We start from the raw sequence: 22,654 nt of genomic DNA, 5'->3' as shown, positions 1-22,654 counted from the left end.
TCCAGTGAACAGCCTCCTGTGCCTTAAATAAAATGTACAATCTAGGCCAATGAAAAGCTTTATGAGGTGATCTGATTGCTCCAAGCCTCATGTGGATGATTGGGAGTGATGAGGCAGTAAATAAAATGAGAGCACCTGCTTAAACCAATTTAAGAGGAAAAAGAAGTGAGCTATTCCTGTACCTATGTGTGTCTGCATGTGTTCTTGTGTGTGTGTGAAAGCAGGGGATGGTGATTTATGTAATCCATTTTCTCTTTGTGTTTGTTTGTGTGTGTGTGTATATACACCTCAGGGCACGTGAAAGTGATCTTTGTTGTGTGGCTCCCCTCTCCAATGGATGAAGGACTGAAATGGACACCAAGCTGGGTGGAGGAGTGGGGCTCAACAATAAGCTGGAACACACACACACACACACACACACACACACACACACACACACACACACACACACACACACACACACAATGGCACAAGTAAACACACAGGGAATAGTTTTCATGTGAACAGTAGGGGAGGATAAACACACTCATGCTCAAAGATAAAAACCCTTTAAATCACACTGCTAGGCAACCCACATCTTTCCATCCAGATACACAGCAAGTCCTTTCTCTCGAACTGACTCGTTTGTTCCAGGATGCGAGTTAAAAGACGACTGTGTTATCATGCATCTTAGTATGCATGGTTCTTTTATGAGATGAAATCCGAAGCAAAAACAATCAAATACCCACCGAACATCAAAAAATAATGTTAAATCAATTTCCCCTGGGGCAGGAGCAAGGTAACATCAGATGCATGCTGTGATAAATTAAGCTTTTTTTCTGAAATAATGGAAAGGAATACTGAGTTGATAAACCTAAGGATGAGACACAAAGGTGAATGTAAGCATGTGTACTAACAGTACTTCCTGAATCAACTTGCGGTGTGTAGTTTCTGGGGTTACTGTTGGCTACAAGTAGCTCAACAAACTATTATATACACTTAAAAACTGTTAAAAAAATTAAGGCTCATACTGTTCCCAAAGCAGAGAGGAAAATACAGATGGTCCAAAAAGGCCTGAAGTAAAGAAATTAATTCCCCATGAGGACCAAAATGTTGCATTTAGAAATTCCTGAGCTACTTAGTAGTGTGCACAATTAATATGCAGCTAAAAGTGTCATTCTTGAGTCTGTTAGTTCATTTGATGTTTTAACTCAAAGTGGACTCACAAAATGTAAGCAGACAGCCGCTGTATTTTACACATAAAGGTTATTATGGGATGTTTCAGGGTCCTCAGCCCCGCAATTGCTGTGCAATATGAGAGTCAGGAGAGGACACACAACTGAGGCGTGGGAAAAGCCTGACGATGGAATCGTCGCTTGGAACAAATTCACCATCGTGTGAGTTCATATACAGTATGTGAGCACGCATTCCTAGCCAGTAAGCACGCAATGCGTTGGTGTGTTGGTGTACTTGCCCAGCTGACAGCAGGCTTGTGGTGGTGGGATGACTGCTGGAGGAAGAGTAAAAAGCTCTAGTCGATACCAGACCTCCCCCACCAGCTCTGACTGGAACAACACCCTGACAGAAAACACACAGCACACTTATGCAAAAGCCGTATACCTGCCACAGATTCATGACAATGTTCAAAATAGACAAAACCAAGCTCATGTTAAGGTCTATAGTAATTTGTATCCCTAACTACATATCGTGATGGTAACAAAATCGTCTCAGATTCAGGACAAATATGTTTTTTAGAGCATTTGTACAAAGCATTTAATGAACAGGAATCTTGACTTTAAATGAGAAACTTATTTTGAAAGGAGGTCAGCGACAGAGTGGTGAGTCTTTCCTGCCTGTGCTCTCCCCGACTCTGCCAGGGGAGAACGTAGCTTTGTAGGTGAGAGTCTCCCATGGGGGAACTGAAACCCTGTTGACTTCACTCCTTCCAGGTACACATCCATCCTCAGTCGCTCTCCTTGCAGGTTACTGATAGGGATCTCTATGGCAACTGAGTTCTGGGAACACACCATTTCAAACACTTCTGTTTCTGCTTTTTCTGCTTATGATGTTCTCAAAGTCTTTTGATCTAAGTGCAGAGAGAAGATTACGGGTTTCTGCTGCTGTCACAGTGGCCGCCGCAGAAACACTGTTCCAGGACCTGCATGTTAGCAATCAAATAATAATCCTAAACTGAATTTACTCTTTTCACTTGCCATCAATATAGAAGAAATAGCCAGCTACAGAGCATTGCTTTTTAGGGGCTTGACCAGGGTTTTCTCATGTCTGACCATTGTGCCACCATCCATCCATCCATTATCTATACACCGCTGAATCCTTTGCAGGGTCACGGGGGGGCTGGAGCCTATCCCAGGCGTCTCTCGGGCGAAGGCAGGGGACACCCTGGGCAGGTCGCCAGCCTGCCACAGGGCTACATATACAGACATACAGACATACAGACAAACAACCACGCACACCGCTCATTCACACCTACGGGCAATTTAGAATTATCAATTAACCTCAGCATGTTTTTGGACTGTGGGAGGAAGCCGGAAAACCCGGTGAAAACCCACGCTGCACAGGGAGAACATGCAAACTCCACACAGAAAGACCCCTGGCAGGATCTTCTAGCTGTGAGGCGACGCTGCTAACCACCGAGCCACCGTGCAGCCCCATTGTGCCACCACACAACTCAAATTTGTGTTTCAGAAACTTAAATTCTTATGTGTTATAAAGTAATTATAGAAGTTGAATACTTGTTGAATACTACAACTTGTGTGTGTTGTTAAGATATGTTGTTACAGAGTGCCTCTGTAACCATGAGGCTACCATTCAGTTACAGAGGCACTGAGCAGCACATGCCACATGGTTGCAACTGTCACTGGTTGGATTCCAGCCAGCGACCTTTGTTGCATGTCAGACTCCTCACTTTCCTCCATATCCTGTCATAAAATGTGAGAGTGGATACTGATAAGGATTTGCAATTGTTTTAGGTGCTAAACAGTCAAATTATGTGTTTAATTTCCTGCAGGATGTGTTGTGAGGAGTTCCTGTTCAGAGGTGCAAACACAAGAGAAGAGCTACAACGCAATGAAGTATTATTTTTGTTAACAGAAACAATCTCATGAACAGAGTTTTACCAAAAGTCTCCCACATATTTTTTAATCACTACACTAAGCATACCTTTGTGTTTGTCTGCCTCTTGGCCGTCATCACTTTCTAGAAATGCAAACAAAGTGGTGGAAGAAGTGTCCCGTTTATTTTTATTTTTCCTGTGTGTGTTATTTATGTAATCAACATCTGCTCCGACTGAACTGCCTGTGCAAACATACTGTGGATGTATACACAAATCTAGAAATACAAGATGGTCGAGATGCACGCAACACAAACACTATGCTGTACACAGCAAAACCCACAGCATTCAAAAATAAGTATCAAAGCAGGCATTTAGACACCAAGAGTATATTAGTCTACGTGCATATGTTTAAGCAAATGTAATAGAATATAGTAAACAAATGAAGACAACTTTTGAGTGCTGCTGCCTTCCCTGTCACATATTAACAAAACACCAAACCCCACAATCACAAACATGCAGTGGGGGAAAGATAAAAGAATGACCTGTCTGTTTTCCTCATTTCCATGGTGACACAGCCAGGGTGTACGGAGCACTGCCACCAGCTTTAACCTTCAGGGAGGAGGTGCCACTTACAACAGACAGGTCTGCAACCATCCTCATGGATGTTCAGGAAATAAATACTCACACACACACAGACTATTTTGTGTTCAACTATATGTGGCAGATATTAGCTTACATGCTTGAGAGTGAGTTTGTTCTTGCTGTAGTCGGGATGATCCAGATGTGTGCGTGGTTTGACCTGCAGGGCAGTGTAATACCACATGGTCCACAGGCAGGGGGTGCTCTCCCACTCCTCTAAGGGTAAGCACGTGCTCGGTACCATCGCAGTCATTACGTCAAGACGGCTTTCCCTGGGGGTAGGGATAAAGTTCAGGCAGTCAAACACACACAAACTGGTGTAAAGTGTGCACACAGGGTATATGACGGGCCGACTCTCAGCAGTCACTACCTGTAGGATCAGACAAGCTTTTATTCAAGTCTAAGTGCATTAGGCTAGAATGGAAAAAAATGTGTCGCGATTGTGTGCAGAAAATAAACACTACTCTCTCGTTATAGTGTGTAGAGGCCGTGTTCTAACCCCCACCCCCCCTTCAAGCAAATACAAATGCATTGGTGGTTCAGTGGTAGAATTCTCGCCTGCCACGCGGGAGGCCCGGGTTCGATTCCCGGCCAATGCAAGTTACTTTTTTTTCCCCCTCGTCCTTTTAGTTAATGCTCAGGGAAAATTAAGCGTACAGCCTCAATATTGACGATGACAAATGACTTCATTACCAAAACCATATGCTGACTTTGAGAATCATGTTTTTTGACTTCTCTTGTGCTTTCAACCATTCAGCCCTGCCTCCTCGGGGAAAAGCTGCTGGCAATGCAACCGTACCCTGACACTGCATCTCGGATGTTCACTGGCTGGCCACAGTATGTCAGAGTAGATGGCAATGCCTCTGAGGTTGTGATAAGCAAAACTGGACAACCCCAAGGAGCTGGGGAAATCAATAAAAAACTAGACAGGACACAACACGCTGTTCACAAGACTGAAGAGACTCAATTCCCTCAGCGTGTACAACAAGCTCCTGCACATCTTCTGCCAGTGTGGGGCAGCCAGCGCTCTGTTCTATGCCATGGTGTGCTGGGGACTGGCGAGGCCAGCAGACTTAACAAACTCTGTGACTGGGCTGGAACTAGACAGCCAAGAGACAGAGAGGAGGATGAAGGACAAGAGGTCAAGCCGAGGAAGTCAAAGTAATCCTGGGTAACTCCTCTTATCCTCGCCACAACAAGCTGTGACAGACAGGCAGCGCATTCAGTCACTGGATCAGCCCATCCACATGTAAAACAGACAAACAAATATCAGACTGGACAACAGCAGAACAGACTATGACATCACTCTGACCAAACTGCTTATATCCCATCCTAATGTTATACAATTCTATGTTAATATGTTATACCGTCTTATTACATTACCTATATATTATATCTATTTCAATATTAACACCAAGTAACATTACTTTATCATATTATACTGTATATTAATGCCTGGTGTACATTGTTTACATGAACTAGACTTGCAATGAAAATTTCATTGACATGCGCAATGACAATAAAGACTCTTGAATTGAATCTTGAATCTTGCTGATTCTGCTGCTATTTATCACATCAAAGGAACTTTGCCTTCCGTATTGATTGACATATGTATTTATATATTTATTAACATTTATTATTCTAAATAAATAAACATTTATTTCTTCAAATTTTTTACATATGTTCCTACCCTCAGCTATGGTCATGAACTTTGGGTCATGACCGAAAGAACGAGATCTCGGATACAAGCTCAGCCTTAGAGATAGGGTGAGGAGATCTGTCACTCGAGAGGAGCTCAGAGTAGAGCCGCTGCTCCTCCATGTTGAGAGGCGCCAGCTGAGGTGGCTCGGGCATCTACATCAGATGCCTCCTGGACGCCTTCCTGGGAGGGTGTTCTGGGCATGCCACACTGGGAGGAGGCCCCGGGGAAGACCCAGGACACGCTGAAGGGACTGTGTCGCTCGGCTGGCCTGGGAAGCCTCAGAGTCCCCCTGGAAGAGCTGAAGGAAGTGTCTGGGGAGAGGGAAGTCTGGGCTTCCCTGCTTAGACTGCTGCCCCCGCGACCCGGCCCCGGGTGGAAGATGGATTCTATTTATTAGTCATTTTTCATCCTCCTTGCTGTTGTGGAAAAATAAATGTGTATATACACACACACACACACACACACACACATACAGATATATATATATATATATATATATATATATATATATATATATATATAAATAAATAAAACAGGTATTGTTACTATGGCATTGCCTGTGTTTTGACCACAAGACCATCATGACACACAGCTATTACAGCATGACAACAATCATAAAATCCAGAATAGCTTTTTTCCTAGAACTTTAATAATTAAATGAATTAATTACTTAAAAAGGAAAATCATTGTTGCACTGACGCATATGGGCTCTCACTATGTGAGCTAAAGAAGAGGCATTTAAAATTACATTTTAAATGCCTCTTCTTCTACAATTACAACTCCCTGTGTCCAACAAGCAACACAGCTGGATCAAGTTGCTGTAGTAACTTTTGTAGAAAAGCTTTTTGAGCTTTCTCAAAAAGAAAAAGCTCAGTTGCTCGAGTGGAAGACGATGCTGGCCACAGAGGAAGCTGAAATTCCCTGATATCATCTTAACAGCCACACAGGCCAGACAATGTGCTGCTGTTTGATGCATCGAGATAAGTGGTCCTGAGCTGACTGTTCCCTGCGAGGGTGGAACGGAGGAGGCTAATGAGAAGAAAGGGCAAATATGAGGGCTTGGTGGATGAGCATTGGTAACAGGGGAAGTGCTGCTGATGTTGAATTATCCTGAATACAGGCTAACTCAAGGCCAGCCGCTTTAAAGATTTCATTGTCTATCAGAAAGTGTATAACAAGCAAAGTTAAATAGCAAGAATGTGACAAAGGAGCCAGACAGCATGAAGAAAACACAAAAAAAGAAAACAATGCATTACCATGACAATGCATTGTGCACAACCTTTGGGCCAGAGAAGCCTTCACTGTACAACTCAGCCTGCATTTTCTAGTCTCGCTGGATCTCATTGTGCTGTGACAGACACATACGGCTCATCTTGACCCACCACTTAACCCACCGTTATTAAATATTTGGACTAAATGTTAAAAATCAGTTTTAATAAACTATCATCAAAAATATTACTTACTTTTCCAACCTAAAACTTTCAATGTTAGTTTCAGTCAAGTGAAGTAATTAGTCAAAGATGCTTTTCAACCACACTTTTCGTTGCTGCATATTCAGAGTTACCACTCTCAGTTTCTCATTATGAAGGCAATATTATTCATCATTCATAATTAATGAAATGCTTTTAGCTCAGCCCTTAATAAGCAGTGCACACACAGACTGATTAATACATTTTCTCTTGCCGCTCACCAGTGGTATGTCTTGCGTGACTGAACGGTGAGCAGGCAAACGGAGGTCCAAGTGGATGGATACCCCCCCTGTGGTCACAAAGGAGATTTTGGTAACGTGAATCATTAATCACATGAAACGACCACAAACTCAGCATAACATTTGGAGGTTTAAGCTCTGATAACAGCTGGTATTTACCTGTAACCAGCGCCTCTAGCCTGTAGACATGCAAACTGCCACACAGAGTCTGCCTGGATCCACAAGAGGATGTCGACATGACAACCATCTCTTGAAAAGAAAATTAATTGGCCAAGCTAAATGGATCAAATGAATCCCCGTACCTGCTGGATTCTCCCATGGTATGTTGGTGTCTTCTTTTATACTGTAGGTATTATAAAAGTACTGGGTAAAGTGTTATGGCAAAGAAACCGTTGCACTTTATTATATTTTTCTACTGTGCTGAACTTCTCTCAGCAGAAAACAGAAGAAGAGGGACAGCAAGCAAAATATAAACAACAGGAAAGACATCTCAAAGTATTGCTCCACAGTGATTAGGTGTGTTTACTGGTTGTTTCAGAAGCTTGCAAGCAGCTGTGGATGCTATACAAAGTGTATTTCAGCATCGACCTCCTGCGTTCATCTGCACTCATGCTGTGTTGACCCCAGATGGCCAGAGCTGCCTCCCAGGCCATACTGATCAGCGGCATCATCTCCTCACACACCTGCCCCACCTGGCAGTGTAGGCTTTGTACTGATACACACATAACTGGGTCTACTGGCGGAGAAAAACATCAGTGTTGATATTATTATTATTTCAGCCGCTTCTCACTTTAAATACACTGCTTCAAAGAGAAAATATTACGACTGGCGCCTTTTAAATTTGAATATGTTCCTGTCATGTCGCCACATCATGTCATTATGTGTGCCTGAGTCATGGGTGGAAATTCAAGCCACCTGCCAATTTTTGATGATTTTGCAAAGAAATTAAAAATAATTAGATATTTGCCATCGGACAACTTTCTGACAGGACAACCTAAAAAAACAGGTGATGTTACTGTAGCTATCACAGCATGACAGATACATGACAGCAGCTGACGATAACGTTTATTTGACATTTATTTCGCTCTGCATATAATTAGTGAAGTACTGCAATGAAGTCAATGAGAGTAAATAACTGAATGACCTCTAACAGTAACCATGATGAAATATTTTGCTGGTGATCAGTACTTCACAGCGATTTTCTAAAACAGTGAGTTCTTACAAGATATTATAATGACTGGAATTTGCAAGCCACCTGTCCATTTTGGTGATGTTTGGTTGTCCGGTTTCTGCTGCACACTTTAGCAGAGTAAATTAATAAGAAAGAACAATAAGAACAAAAACAATTGGGCTCCAGCAGCGAGCAACATTGCTTTGACTCCTAAATATAAATATGCATTTAAATTTTTAATGATTGAATGATTTTGAGTGGTGATTGAGCGATGAGGTTGAGCGACGTTCAGAATATTTGGTGAATGGAAAGACAGCGACAGTAAAAACATTCACTGTCACTCGGATTGTGCTATGATTCCTTAAAATGCTTTATGAGCAACATATAGTTTGACAGTTTTCCAACTAGAATTGCTGGTGATGAAGACTATGTTAGGACTGGGCCTGACAGTTAGAGGGGAAGGAAAAGGCACGTCTGCTGTTGCCTTTATCACTCGGACTATATCTCCCACCTAAAAGGACGCACAGAGACAGACATGGCCTTGAATTAGAGTCACTATGTTTAGAGACCCTATATAATTAAACATGAATACCTGTGGTAAATATGCCATTTGGTTTTTGCCTGTTCTTAAAATTTGGCTCTACCATTATGCAGAAATGAAGCCATGCTTACTTACTAAAATGTTTTCTCTTCCACCACGTAAGACCAAATCTAAACATTTCCTTCACCCCATATTTAATAGCTGACCTGACCAGAAAATTTGTAATCAATAACATCCACCCATGAAAATAAGCAATGTCTTTGAGATAATTTTAGAGGGCAAGCAGTTTTTTTTGCTGCTGTCAGACCTGTAAACTAAACCTCTGCTCTTTTTCTCTGAAGTTTAAAGGTACCTGGCTCTTGACAAAAAGTAACACTGTGTTAGGAATAAGAATGATTTATTTTACAGTCTCTGTATGTACAAAATTAGCATTATTTTGGTATTGGCTCACAGTATTTTCCATTTTGCACTCTACTGTAACAGAGCCAGGGCACTGTCCTGTAAACAGAGCATTAAACTGCACCAGGATGAAGATTTTATTCAGCTAATTTTATCTAATTCAATATGCACTGAATATTTTCTCCTTAGCCTGAGAAATTAGACACATATCTTCAGTAAGTTCTAAGGTTTTTCCAAAAGGCAAATGGACTTGTTTGAAGTTTAGAAGATGTTTTGCCTCTCATCCAAAAGGCTTCTTCAGTTCTAACTGACTGGTAGGAAGTCTCAGGTAGTCTCTGGCTATCATGTGAGTCATTAAGGGTGTTGACACACACACATATGTATGTATGTATATACCCGAGCAGACATGAGATGTGTCAGAGGATTAAACAGTAATTAAGGCAGCACAGACTACAGAGCATGTGTGCATTTGTGTGTTGGTTCTTACTGAGATCTGTGCACTCTCCTTCCATCCATCTCCTCCCCACAGCTCTTGTCTGAAATCATCTCTATGCTGAAAGATGGAGGCGAAGGAAATGGAAATTAGACGACACCTGTTGATTTAGGTGCACCACAGATGACCTCAGCTAAACCTCAAATCATCATAGTCAATTCTTGATTAAGAGGAGGAGCAGAATTGGTTGGCTTTGAAGACATCTCCAACGGTGAGAGATGCATACTGAACAGCTATTCTTATTGACAACACCGTACTGTCCTGGGGAACAATCTTGTACTCTATCTCACCCTCTGGAGCTGTGAGTGGCAGGAGGAACACCATGTCTTTTCAATAAATATGCTATGAACAGTATACAGATAATTTAGACCGACACAAGAGGAAACATCCAGCCTGGCTCCGTCCAGATGTAACAAAAATCTTCCCTCCATCACTTCTAAAGCTCACTGATTAGCATATATCTTTTGTTTAATCTGCACTAAAAACGGTCTCTCAAATGGGGTTTTGTGCAGAATTATGTCTTCCTGATTTCCAACAGTCTTGCTGGCACTGTAAGGTTGCCAGGCAACTAGTGGCTAGACTCCAGGAAGACACCACACCAAGCCAAGACATAGTCCCACACATAACCACCCCCAATGAAACTAGAATTTAGCATAAACTAGAACTTTATCCTAAGATAATCTAACCAGCTGCTGCCTGTAGCTTCATATTTAACACACGAGAGTGATATAGATGTTCTCATCTCTTCTGTCAAACTATTCAATGTCAAACTCTTCCTGAAACTGTGTGTGTCTGTTGAGTGTTGGATATGGTATATGTGTTACTTGGCCTTGGAGGGGGCCTGGGAAAAAAGATGTCATTTATACTGTCAGACTGAATGGAGGCTCCACCAGCACCACCCTAAACAAACACGCACATACACACACAGCAGAGAGGTTTAAATTCAGCAACACAGCACAAAAACACATACTGTACCAAGACTTTGTCTGGAGAGCCACACTGCTGTTACATTTTTTAAATAAAAAATTTAATTCACCTCCACTGTACTAAATCTCACAAACCTTTCCAATATCTAAAACGCGGGAAAATAAGGCCAAGGCTATCCGGACAGATTCTACTCGGTTCACGAGGTTACTTTTTTGTAATTTGGGTGCATGTGCTATAAAACTTTCATCTTTTAATGTTAAGAGAGGATTCTTAACAAATTGTGTCCAAGCATGTGTACATGGACACAGACACGTACCTGACCACAGCTTTTCTGTTGAAAGGGCTAGTTATGGCCACTTGGATGACCTTCAGCTGGCAGCATGGAGACTTGCACTTGACAGTGTTCTAACGAGAGACAGTAGGAAGCAGTCAGTCTGCCATCTAGTTACCAGCCTTCAGAAACACACTGCACTCCAAGCTAAGTATGGTGTGTTAGACACAGCAGCCTAGTGAGGAGTGATTCAGTCAGACAGATGGACGGCTAGCAAGCTATCAACAAATCAGTAAGTGAGGCTTGTAGCCAACTACTATTTCAGCAGTGCAGTAACTGTAGCATGACAGTCCGTCCATCCCTTTAGCTAATTATACTCACTGCGGATGTGATGTGACTGGCATCGGTCTTCAGACTGAAGGCGAGGGTAGTGCCGCGCAGGCCAAAAGGAGAGCTGGGAATGAGCACAAGGACTGCCTCCCTGGCCTCCACGAAGGAGCAGCTGAACTGGATGGTCAGTTCAGTGCTCGCACTGTGAAAATCACCACAGCCAACAGACAATTATCTGATAATTTAGCCTCTGTCCTACGGGAGCCAGAAGGCTCTCCACGGTGTTTTTACAATTCAGTTACTTTACTGGATAACCTCCCATTTTTAGGTTATGATAGCAATGAATCAGCAGAATCTCAATGCTATTTTTCTGCATAATGGCACTGTCCTTAAAGACAGCATTTCTGAGAGTAAAGCTAGGGATTCAAAATGGGACATGGGCTATTTTTATAGAGGCCTCACTTGAGAGCAAAGCTGATACATTTTAATGAGCTACAGTCTCAAGGCGAAACTAAATTTACTCAACGTGGACTCTGAATAACTGAAAAACTGACTAAGTTGTGGAGGGCTTTTCTTTTTCTTTGCAGGGCACAGGCCTGTGCGGATGCAAAGACAGCACTTCTTGACTAACAATAACATTTTAGTTACGTATTTGTTGATACACACTACAAAGACATGAACCAATGTTTCATAATTGCATTGTAGAAGTCTGTTTTCCATGATTATTTTATTTTTTAATCTCCGCCTGTAAATACATCATTAAACTGTGTGTGTAGCTGAAAAGAATAGTCTGTAATTAGTTTGCTGGATGAAGAGTCCGTCTTTGAGATAAACTCCAAGAGATTTCAAAGTCTCTTTTATAACCATGAAATGATTTGAAGACAATGGCACTCATGGAGACTAAATTAAGGACAGTGAAGTTAATGGTGATCTCAAAACCATTGAAGAAAGAATTCAGATAGCAAATCGGTAATGACTAGTCCTTACAGTCTCTCCAATATAAGTTCACCAAAACATGACCAGCTTTTGTGGAACTTATTTTGTACACTTTTGTACCGGTGTGTGAACCAGTCTTTGTAACACTTTTTCAAGGGCAAATTGAATCCTGTTATCTTCAGGTGAAACAGGTGATAACAGGGAACAGTACGGAAAAAAGTCTAATTCCTAGCTCCATCATTTTGTTTGTGATTGTCTTCGTCTAAATCTTTGAAGTACAGTTCTCATAATGCATTGGGGCGTAAAGCAGGTCGAGGTGGATTGCTGGCATGGAGTCAGTAAGATAGCTGTGAGCTACACGCTGAGCCCCAATTTTTAGCTTATATTTATTTACATTACCAATTTGCATCATGAAAAGTCATTTTTCTTACTGAGAAACTGATATTCCATTAAGTGTAAGTCTGTCTGAATCAGTGAGTTATGACTCTGACAAGAACAAATGCGTCAGTGCTAAACTATAATTAACACATTACAGAACCCTATGTGATAGAAGACTCTATACAAACAAGTCATAGTTTCTTGCAACTTTCATACAAGTTTGCAAAGTTTGTCGGTATTCTATTTTTAATACAAGTGTACAGTGATTTTAATTTTCTGGGTAAAAAGGACATACTGTGGAGGAACGGTGACAGTCGATCCGCCTGGTAAAGAAGGCCTGGTATATGACAGGCTTAGAAGATGGGCTTTTCAGATGCACCTGCAGCACCCACCTACCCACCCACCACACACACACACACACATGGTAACACACAGAAAAAGACACGTTTTTAAACATAGAAACACAGGCGAGCATAGCCACAAACACACAGACAAATGCAGCTGCGTGAACACAATCCAACAATGACATAAATCTTGCTTAGCATGGACAAACTGACATCTGTTTTTGGCTTGTAACGTGGCTTAACCTGACAGTGTGGATCATTACCCAACTGTATATTTGTCTGCGTTTGTAATCCTGTTAGGGTGTGTCTATAATCCGATTAACGTATGTGTGTGTCTATAATCTTGTTAATGTGTGTCTGTGTGTGATCCCAGTTGCAGCGTTGGTGTGTGTCTGTGTGTGTCATTATCTGTCCAGGAGGCTATTATCCAAACCATTTTCAGTCTCACAGTGCTCATGAATTTGATTTAGAAGGTATGAGTTCAATTTTTATTTGGTTGTCTTTTAAGGCTGAAGTTGGTGCTGTGCGAGTGTTGTGTGCGTATATGTATGTTACTTATTTACCGAAAGGTCTCCTCAGAGTGTTATGGTACGTAGGGGCAGATACTGAGGCAGCCTCTTATGCAGGTGACACACACACAGCATGAACATCTGCACTGGGTTGGGGTCTGACAACTCTGTGGGCTGAACAAACCACACATGCACTCAGATACAGGGACACATAAATCCACAACAGGAAGTGAATCCTAATCTCTGAATTAATCATTATGATACATTAAATATTTCCAGGTATGCTTAATAGCACAATTAATGCAGTACTTAGCTAATATTTCTCTGTCAAAGTAACTGCTTACACTTAAAATGTGGGTGGTATGAATATGTACTGGATATATTAAAGGATTCAGTGTTTGTAAATTCATACTGCCTTCATCTGTATTATGTTCATCTGTGTTGATTCATTCTAACACACTAAACCAGGATGAAGCTGTTTCATAAAGCTGATTTAGAGCTAATGACTAAATCTAGTCTACTTTAAGACCTGCACATTCATGACTTTGATTTGACTGGGGTGTAAAGCACAGATCATCATCGATTTACAGTGAGGCAGCAAATATTGAACATAATGTGAAGATTACTATTACTAATATTAAAGCTTGTTAGACCTGAGGTGGAGCGAAACCTGAAAACTAACCCAATGAGGACCTAGCTAGTGAGGAAGAAAAAGTTTCCATGATAACTTAGGTCAGAGTGATTTAAACTCACTTTTCTGGAATTAAGCTTGATTTACTGAAGTAAAACTAATTTCACTGGTAATTTTGCTGTGCGAATCACCCCTCTGGTCCCATCTGGTCTATACCGGGCCATCGATGCTTGCACCAAGGGTACTGAATTCCTGGGCCACCATGATGTTGTTGTGAATGATCTGCTCCAGGCTGCTAGTTGTGTTGTACATCCTTCTGTACCTCCTCTGGAATTGGCTGCAGGCTAATTAGGAACACAGTGGATATAAGTGTGATTTTAACATGGCAGGGTTTACCATGGTAACTCCACATTTCATTTGGATCACCTCTCTGCTTTCTCTGCCACTTCATCGTCTGTTAGTCATTACTCAGTTGCAGTCTCTCTCTTCGACACGCACACACACAAAATGTTGCTTAGCATGATAACAGGCTCCCCTAATCTTGTTCAGGGCTAATTGTGTCCTCAACACATCAATCACAGTACCTCTTACAGACATTAACAACCATCCTTCACTGACTGAAGAGGGTCCGCACAAAATGAACAGACATCCTCGCAGGCACATGCACACACACTGACCAGGTAAGGGCAGTAGGCAGCAAGGAGAGCTGCGGGCAACAATCCATCTGTCAAGTCCAGGTCAAATTTCACTATCCAGCATGCTGATGGGACACCACCTACAAACCATTACAGTGCAGAAATTACCGATCAATCAGTACCACATATTAAAGCACCAAGCAGGATATTAAATTATGTTCAAAGTATTCATGAAATACTTTGACGAGATCTATTTGAATTTAGAAAGCATGAAAAGCTCAAATATTAAATGAACAGAAAAAGCTGAAGTTTGAAAAGTATAAACATTTTAAGAGAAGAGAAGAAGCCAAAATTGAAGCTGCTAAGTACTTTAACATGATAAGGGGAATATAAATTATGACAAATACAGAAAAACTGTTCCAACAAATCAAAAAGTCTCTCTGGGATTTCTAAAGACCTTCTACGCTGGTGCTGCCAACCGGACTGGGAACTGTACTGCTCAGGACCGTGAAGCCCCACAGGATGAGGATGTTCTGATCCAAGCTTTTGGAAATAGCTTGGAAATCATGAGGTTCTTTCCAAATTCAATATTCTCCAGGTTTCAGTTTAAAATGGATTAAGCTGTTCACCCTAAATGATGCTAGAGAGGAGTCAGTGCTGGTTAAAAATGAAAGGCTGTGACCTGAATCATTTGTACACTTTCGGCTTCTTATTTTTACTCTAATTATTATTAATTCAATTTTAGCACCAAGAGTATGGCAGCCATTTTTCTGCACATAGTGTATGAGCATGGGGCAAATAACCCTGAATCTCCTAAAAAAAAAAAAAAAAAAAAGTTCTATGTGTGTACATGTTGTGTGTCCTACCTGTTCTCCACACAGTCGTCCTTGTGTTCTGGTAGTGCATGCTGAGCCATGCAAGCAACTGGAGCTCCCTGGATTAATAGATATTTGCAATGTGGCAACACTACAGCAACAGTTTTCCATCTCCAAATGCTCCAAAAATTAATTTAGAGGACATGCAATTAAATTTACATGTTGTAGGTCTACGACCAAACTGCTAAATGTGCATGTTTATCAGTACCAGAGAGCACCAGTGTGTTTACTACATACTCCTGTATGTCTAGCAAGTATACTGGCCTGATGTGACAAAGACAGGCTCCCTGCACCCAAAACAAGAATTACAATGAACAGAAAATATCAGCAGTGGTGCCAAAAACTTTCCCAAAATATGCAAGCTGCAATTAGCAACATCACACATTTCACTAATCAAAAGGAAAGTCATACTTGCAACAAATGCATGAGCATGCCAGAGCCCTGTAGGACATGCAAACCATTTCTAAAACATGACACCATTTGCGATCTGTGTGTAATTAGTGCATGGAAATCTTTTTGTGAAACTGGCCCCTGGTGAGCAAGAGGAGGTGGTGTCAAGTTTAAGAACACCAGACTGTTAAAAAGTTAGGATATCAAGGAAGAAGACAACAACAGGTTGTCACTCAGGCTTACCTGAGAAAAGCAAGTACAGCTTCATGTTGTTGTAGCATCTGATTGGTACGCTGGTCTGTATCACTGGAAAATGTCTGACAGTTTGCCAGTCAGGTGATGAATGTTCATTACAGACCAACACACAGTACAGTTGTGTTCCTTGCATCTGGAGACAGATCAATGCCCTCACTGATACAAAATTAAATCCCGTCAGCTTCAGTTCATGTACCACCAACGTGACCCATTTTACCTTTCTGAATAATCAATGATGAATACAAACCTGAATAGAGCACCCACTGTCATTTGAAAACATTATTTGCACATGAGAGCCTCTGCTCATTCTTAAGCTCTCCATATAAAAGCTCTATTTAGCAAGCAGAACCTGCCTTCAAGGTGCACACTTTCAACTCCTTTCAACTGCCTACTTTAATCGTGGTTGTTGGCTAGATTTAAACATCTAGTTCAATGTTAGGATGCTTGCTAAGCTTGCTTTCACTATTTTGCAAGATTCATCACTCATATGCACACCTGGAGACTATATTTTGACTTGCTTGGTTTGTCCATTGGAATGGTTTGTTTGAATCTTTGCCACAACACTGGAGGAAGAGACAAAGCATATGTTATAATAGAAGAAGTCTCTTACAGTAGAAGTCATTTAACCTAAACCAGTCTCCAAATGCGGCTCCTGAGCTGAAGATATTGGGAAATCTCTTGTGTATACAGTACCTGCTGCATGTGTCTGGTCCAGAGACAGAGTGCTGTCCACTTGGCCAACCAAAGACACTTTTGTGGACCTCCTTCCTCTACCCCCCAAAAAATAAAACAATTTTCAGTTCAGCACTAATCACTCATCAGTCTTTTATTAATGGTGAGGAATTTGTAGCTACACAACAGTGTTTACACAGTTTGGATTCTCACCCACCAATAGCTACTTTTAACTTTCATGAGGTTTGGTCCTTCAGTCCACCCATGCTTCATAGAGGTATCGTTGTGTCATGTACTGTATTGTGTGTTTGTGTGTGTTATCCATTACCGGTCTTGAGAACTATCTGCCGCTCGGAGCGTTGCAGGGTCGTGAAGGGCCACACTGTCAACAGACAGCTGTCAGTGATAACAAGCAACTTAATCTTAAACCTGGAGGGGGAGGAGGGCAGAGTCAAAGACAAAAAAACAGAAAAAAGTCACATTGGTAGATTGAACCAACTTAAATGTTTGGGTTTAAAGAACAATGCTATTGATATTCTCTATTATTTTTATAAATCCCATGAAGACAAAAAGTAACAATGCATTAGTCCATTGCTCAATATTTTCTGACTTCACTACTCTGTCAGTGGCTCATTGGTTCCTATTGATGACAAAAATCTTCTTAACCTCTAACATAGTTTAATTTCAGTCACTGATTTCCTAAAAAGGGCTTAACACTGTTATTTTTCACGAACCAAAAAGGGAGAAATATGGTGTTCTCGTGAGTGTTTGGGGGAGCATGGTGGTGCATCTGGGATTTAGACAAAAGAAACGACGGTGTGTGTGTTCAGGGTAGTGAAGGAAGATGTTACCCAGTGCAGCAGTGTGGCTCTCTGATGTGTTTTTAATAGATATTTGGGTACCGAGCTCCATGGCAGAGAGGAATACGATATACTACATCAGACTTTGCATACACACATAATTCTTATTAATAGGATACATTCATTGTTTGTTGTAGTCTGCACATAGGATTTGTTGTCAAGAAAAGAAAATATGGGATATCACCAGACCTTAAGTAGCCCTTAAATAAATGTACTTGAGCTACAGCAGCTACAGAAGTTTGAGCTCAGATCAAATACCTTGTTTCATGTAGATATTACAGCGTGGAGACAGAGCCATCGATATGTTTTTTGAGGAAATGCACTGTGTTCCTTAGTTCAGTCACAGGGATGTGGGTCAGAAAATGCTGCCAGAACTGAAACAGTGCATCCAGATTGATTTCAATATAAACCACCAAGGAATGTGGATTAGCTTCTTGGCTTACAATGTAAGCAAAATCCAACATGAGTGCAGACCTGCCAGTTAATTAGTCCTGGCTTGACTGATAAAAATCCCACTGGAATGAATGATGTAGTCAGTTTATGTGGGTGGCAGTGTTTTGTCAACACTCATTTAGCTCCAATGGCTCAACACAGCCCGTAAATTGCCACAAATTGGAAAAACAATAAAAGTCCATCATCTTTACTGTTCATCTTACCTAAAACGCTGGCGACAACAACTGTGATTGTAAAGCAGTCGTCCATGTGTCATGATCCAAACTAACAGTTGTGAGGCTTTCATAAAATTTAACAAGTTTTTGGCGTGGGTGAATAGAAGACACTGCATGTGTGTGTGTTTAAACCAACCGAGGATATCCTAAGGCCAGCAGGGTAAGTGTGTGTTGCTTTTCAGGGGTACTGGTGTAAGGAGGATTTCAGGGGGGTGGATGATGATACAAGGAAGCTGAAGAGTAATAGTGAATGGCAGCTCTTGATAGGCTTCCTCTCTGCCTATCCCCTTCCCTCCATTGTCTCCCAGGTAAAGAGAGAGGGACAGTTTGATCACTCTTCCAGACCCTAAGAGAAAAAAATGCATGAAACAAATGTGAGCACACAGGTGATTCAGTGCAGGCTAAAGGTGGATTTATAGTGTCCATAGACCATGCACATAGCCCCAGTGCTTATGCGCACATCAAACACATCGCTAGTCGTTATAATTGTTTGACAGTTTCACTGCTAATTAACAGGTGTGTAGGATACTGACACACTGAAAACAGTTCACACAATTCCATGAAACATTGTAGATCAACTAAAACTTCTCTCTCTGCTAATAACTCCGTCAGGATGGTCCATTCCTGCCAGTCCTCACCTTGTGCTTCCATCCCAAACTCTTGGGTAACCAGAGCAACGGTTGAGCATATCATCTTCTTTTAATCAAGTCTGTAACCTGGAGCTCTGCGCAAACTCTAACCCTTATCAACATGGAACTGTACGGGTTAAATTTCAAAATCGTGTTCCCAGAATCCAAAATGTGGATTATTACAAGGATCATGTTTATGCCACTCTATGATTAGGCAGGCAACTATTTAGTTTGATTGTCAGCAATTTTTTTTATACAAAAGTCAACAATGTCATGATGGCCATGACAAAAAGTGAATTCAACTTAAAAAAGAGTCATCATCTGCCCTTGACAATATATCTGAGCTGCTGTATTCCATGTATTGCTGTATTACAAAGTAACCTTGAACCTTGAACCTATTTATATTTGAAACTAGCTTCATCTGAGCCTGTCATGATGGGGACAGCCTTGTGCTGAAAGGGGAAAACATTGATTATGAAAAATTAGAAGTGTGCCTAACATGTCCCAGACGCATTGGGCAAGGCGCACTGGACTGCAGCAGGATTCCTGAAAATAAAGCTCTGTGGGTCACACTCAATTTGTACCAGGGCAGTGTGTTTTCTAGAAGGAATAATCAGATGTCATATGTGTAACGATGATGGGTCACAGACAGCCTCAATGGCCATACGCTGGGTTTAGGGTGACCTAGAATATGGTGTGTCATATTATTCTTTAGGAGTGCTCCAATTTCTAAAGCAATGACATATGTCGTGCTTTATCTAGTGTGTGTGTGTGTGTGTGTGTGTGGGGGGGGGGGGGGGGGGGGGGGGGTTGTCAAGTCATATAAATTGTGATAGTGTGATCTGAGAATGTGTGCAAGACAACAACTACATTTATAATGACAACACTCTGTATGTGTGAGAGAGGGGAAGGCAGTGAGAGTCATCCCTCCTCGTGTGTGTGTGTGTGTGTTTATGATCATTTCTCACCTGTTCTGATCAGGGATGCTGACCACTAAGCAGATGGACTGGCTGGGCCCCAGACTGCCCGATGAGGGAGACACCATACAAAGCTCTCCCTCTTGTCTGTCCTCTGTTGATACTGCTTTTGCACTGCAGTCGAACCACCAGTTCACACGCTCCCCGACACCACTATGCCAAAACACACTCTCCTCACACACTGCTTTCAGCTCCACTGTCTGCGGCAGGAGAGAGGAGCGAGAGACAGAATGAGGCTAAAAGAACAGAGAGCAGAAACACAGACAATAGAAAAAGGAAACAAACAATTATTTTATTTGTCAGGAAGTGGTGTCAGACATTCAGTAGGATGGTTCAAACCACAAGACAAAAAGTAGAAGTGAAGATGAAAACAACAAAGGACAAATGAGAAGGAAGACAGTAGGAAAGTTGAGGGAAAAGTTAAAAATTGAAGGTAAGGATAGAAAAAAAATGAATGGAGAGAGGCAAGAAAACAATACCTGAGTGTAAGCATCGGGCTGTGGTGTCAGAGTTTCCACGTGGAACAGAAGGCTAGTGGGGGACATTTCTAGTGGAAATGTGCATACAAAGTGATAAGAGCAAGGGAAAGAAAAACATTACATTTGACTACATGAACCTGATGTGTGAAATCTGTTATGTACTCATACAATGTCACAATATTTCAGGTTCTGTTTTATTCCAGCAAAAAAAATGAGTGTGAATAGTATTTAAAATATTGATATCACTCACTACCACACACACACACACACAACTCTAACTCCACATTAATGCCCCCACCTGTGGCCTGTATGCGCTGTGACAATGATGTCGCCATGGTGACAGACTTGGGAAGAGGTTTGACGACATGCTTCCTGCAGCCAGATGACAGCGAGGGAGGGGGAGGTGGACAGAGTTGGGAAAGGCAACAGAGAAGCAGTGGGACATCTTTCTCTGTTGACCACCAGTGGCAGGTCAAGGTCATAACTGGCCATCATTTCCTCGACTGTCCATCCAAACATCATTGATATTTCAATGTATCACATTTACAAAATAACATTTTAAAGCTTTAAGATGAGAGGGAGCAAGGTCTGTAATGTCTCCCTTAGTTACTGGTGCTACACCTGTCAAGCTTTTGTGCCCATTGGGTGTGGTTTCTTCTCCAATTCAATTTGGCACAGAAAACAGCACATTACATTTACACAAAATATCACTTGTACCAGCAGCAGGGAAAAGGTATTGTGTCGTTTCTGCCAACACCTATAAAGTTGTGAAAAGACTCAATTAAAGTTTATTCCAGCGTCTCTAACACCTGCTACTGTTTGATTATCGGCTGCTAGAGGTTCAAGGTCATACCTGTCACCTCATATGCTACCTGCACTATATTTACTCTCATAAAGTCATGCTGTTACACACTCCAGTACAGCAGTTACTGGCACACATCTTCCATGTTTGTTTCTAGCCTGCCATTAAAATTAAGTAGTTTTTGAAACAATGACAGAGGTAGGCAAAAGAAGGGTTCTCATTACTTACTTACTGCTGTAGTTAGCGAGCTACTTACCTGGAAAACTAACTATTATAGCTATGGTTAGCAGATAAACATTATTAAATCGTTTCCTTACAGTTTTACCCTCCTAACACTTGATGTTCAGAGGACAGCTTCAAAGAACAGTCAAATCATGGATGACAAATATGCATTTGAGCTCGGTTCGCTCAATCTTCTGACACTGTATCTACTGGGAGGGGGTCAAGCTCTCACCTGTGTGGGGGAGAAGACAAGGGAACAGTCGACTGTCTGGTTGCCCTGGACCTACACAACACCCACACCTGGCTCCTTCTCTCCTCCTAAAAATGCATACACAAACAAAAACACAAAAACACTTTAATTGCACGTTATTTCTAATATTGTATTCCAGTCACATCCTTGACAGATGTTACTTCACCAATACTACGTGCTGTGTTGCATGAACAAAAGCTCTTTTCAGAACGTATTACCCACCCACCACCACATTTGCGTGTGTGATGTGCTGCAACGTGTGTGTAAATACGTATATGCTGAGGGAGCTGCAGAGCGAAGTCTGTGTGCTCTGACAGGTCGAAGGTGACCAGGGCTGTGGCTGACAGGCGGTTTGCCAGCGTGAGCGGTACTGCTCATTGAGATACAGTATAGACCCCGTAAAACTGGAAATAGGACTGAAAAGACAGAGGGAGAAATTAACAGAAGTAAATGAGAGAGACAAAGTTGTCCGAAAGGTGGATATTACAAAACCTGGAAAATTGCATGAATTGTACAGAAAGAAGCATTTTCGGTACCAGGATGAATAAAATAAATAAATGCAATTCCAGTTATTTTGCCCAGACATTTCATTATCCAATACATATACGGTGAAATTGGCACCTTCCATTGCGCTTTGACAGTCTAGCAAATGAAAAAAAAATGTCTGAAGAGTCTCTCAATTCCTTTTATCGAAGTTTGAGTCAAAGAATTCATCCCCAAACTCCACTCTTGAAGTTCCAGAGAGGAGCTTAAGAATCACATCCTGCCAACAAAACTTTGCTCCAGCACCTCAAAAGCTATAGCAAATAAGAATAAAAGAGCAGGAATAAGTTTCTGGAGTTGTACAAAAGCAGAATATCCACGATTCCCACTGCTGCTGTTTCTAAAGACACACACACACTTTAACAC

At 41.5% G+C, this 22,654-nt stretch overlaps 1 protein-coding gene and 1 non-coding gene across 2 annotated transcripts in view; one reads left to right on the top strand and one right to left on the bottom strand.

Annotated features, from left to right (window-relative positions):
- Nucleotides 1–22,654, bottom strand: part of LOC121627674 (cilia- and flagella-associated protein 47-like) — a 32,431-nt gene that overhangs the window by 3,649 nt on the left and 6,128 nt on the right. Inside the window, 37 exon segments of the mRNA XM_041966700.1 lie at nucleotides 288–392; nucleotides 897–965; nucleotides 1,425–1,560; nucleotides 1,832–1,919; nucleotides 1,922–1,994; nucleotides 3,149–3,209; nucleotides 3,591–3,707; nucleotides 3,793–3,834; nucleotides 3,836–3,945; nucleotides 6,673–6,741; nucleotides 7,084–7,151; nucleotides 7,223–7,348; nucleotides 7,404–7,541; nucleotides 7,624–7,664; nucleotides 7,666–7,837; nucleotides 8,678–8,783; nucleotides 10,572–10,605; nucleotides 10,949–11,037; nucleotides 11,285–11,435; nucleotides 12,843–12,912; nucleotides 13,484–13,574; nucleotides 14,248–14,358; nucleotides 14,703–14,806; nucleotides 15,533–15,773; nucleotides 15,775–15,836; nucleotides 16,176–16,248; nucleotides 16,682–16,749; nucleotides 17,187–17,287; nucleotides 18,523–18,559; nucleotides 18,562–18,732; nucleotides 19,015–19,019; nucleotides 19,984–20,192; nucleotides 20,472–20,560; nucleotides 20,770–20,899; nucleotides 20,901–20,969; nucleotides 21,728–21,810; nucleotides 22,017–22,161. Coding sequence (XP_041822634.1) covers nucleotides 288–392; nucleotides 897–965; nucleotides 1,425–1,560; nucleotides 1,832–1,919; nucleotides 1,922–1,994; nucleotides 3,149–3,209; nucleotides 3,591–3,707; nucleotides 3,793–3,834; nucleotides 3,836–3,945; nucleotides 6,673–6,741; nucleotides 7,084–7,151; nucleotides 7,223–7,348; nucleotides 7,404–7,541; nucleotides 7,624–7,664; nucleotides 7,666–7,837; nucleotides 8,678–8,783; nucleotides 10,572–10,605; nucleotides 10,949–11,037; nucleotides 11,285–11,435; nucleotides 12,843–12,912; nucleotides 13,484–13,574; nucleotides 14,248–14,358; nucleotides 14,703–14,806; nucleotides 15,533–15,773; nucleotides 15,775–15,836; nucleotides 16,176–16,248; nucleotides 16,682–16,749; nucleotides 17,187–17,287; nucleotides 18,523–18,559; nucleotides 18,562–18,732; nucleotides 19,015–19,019; nucleotides 19,984–20,192; nucleotides 20,472–20,560; nucleotides 20,770–20,899; nucleotides 20,901–20,969; nucleotides 21,728–21,810; nucleotides 22,017–22,161 — 3,654 coding nt within the window.
- Nucleotides 4,220–4,290, top strand: trnag-gcc. The gene has a single exon. It is a non-coding gene; the product is annotated as a tRNA-Gly (tRNA).

This window comes from Chelmon rostratus, chromosome 24 (genome assembly GCF_017976325.1).
Source record: "Chelmon rostratus isolate fCheRos1 chromosome 24, fCheRos1.pri, whole genome shotgun sequence".
Lineage (NCBI taxonomy): Eukaryota > Metazoa > Chordata > Actinopteri > Chaetodontiformes > Chaetodontidae > Chelmon > Chelmon rostratus.
This window is presented reverse-complemented; position numbering and strand designations above follow the sequence as displayed.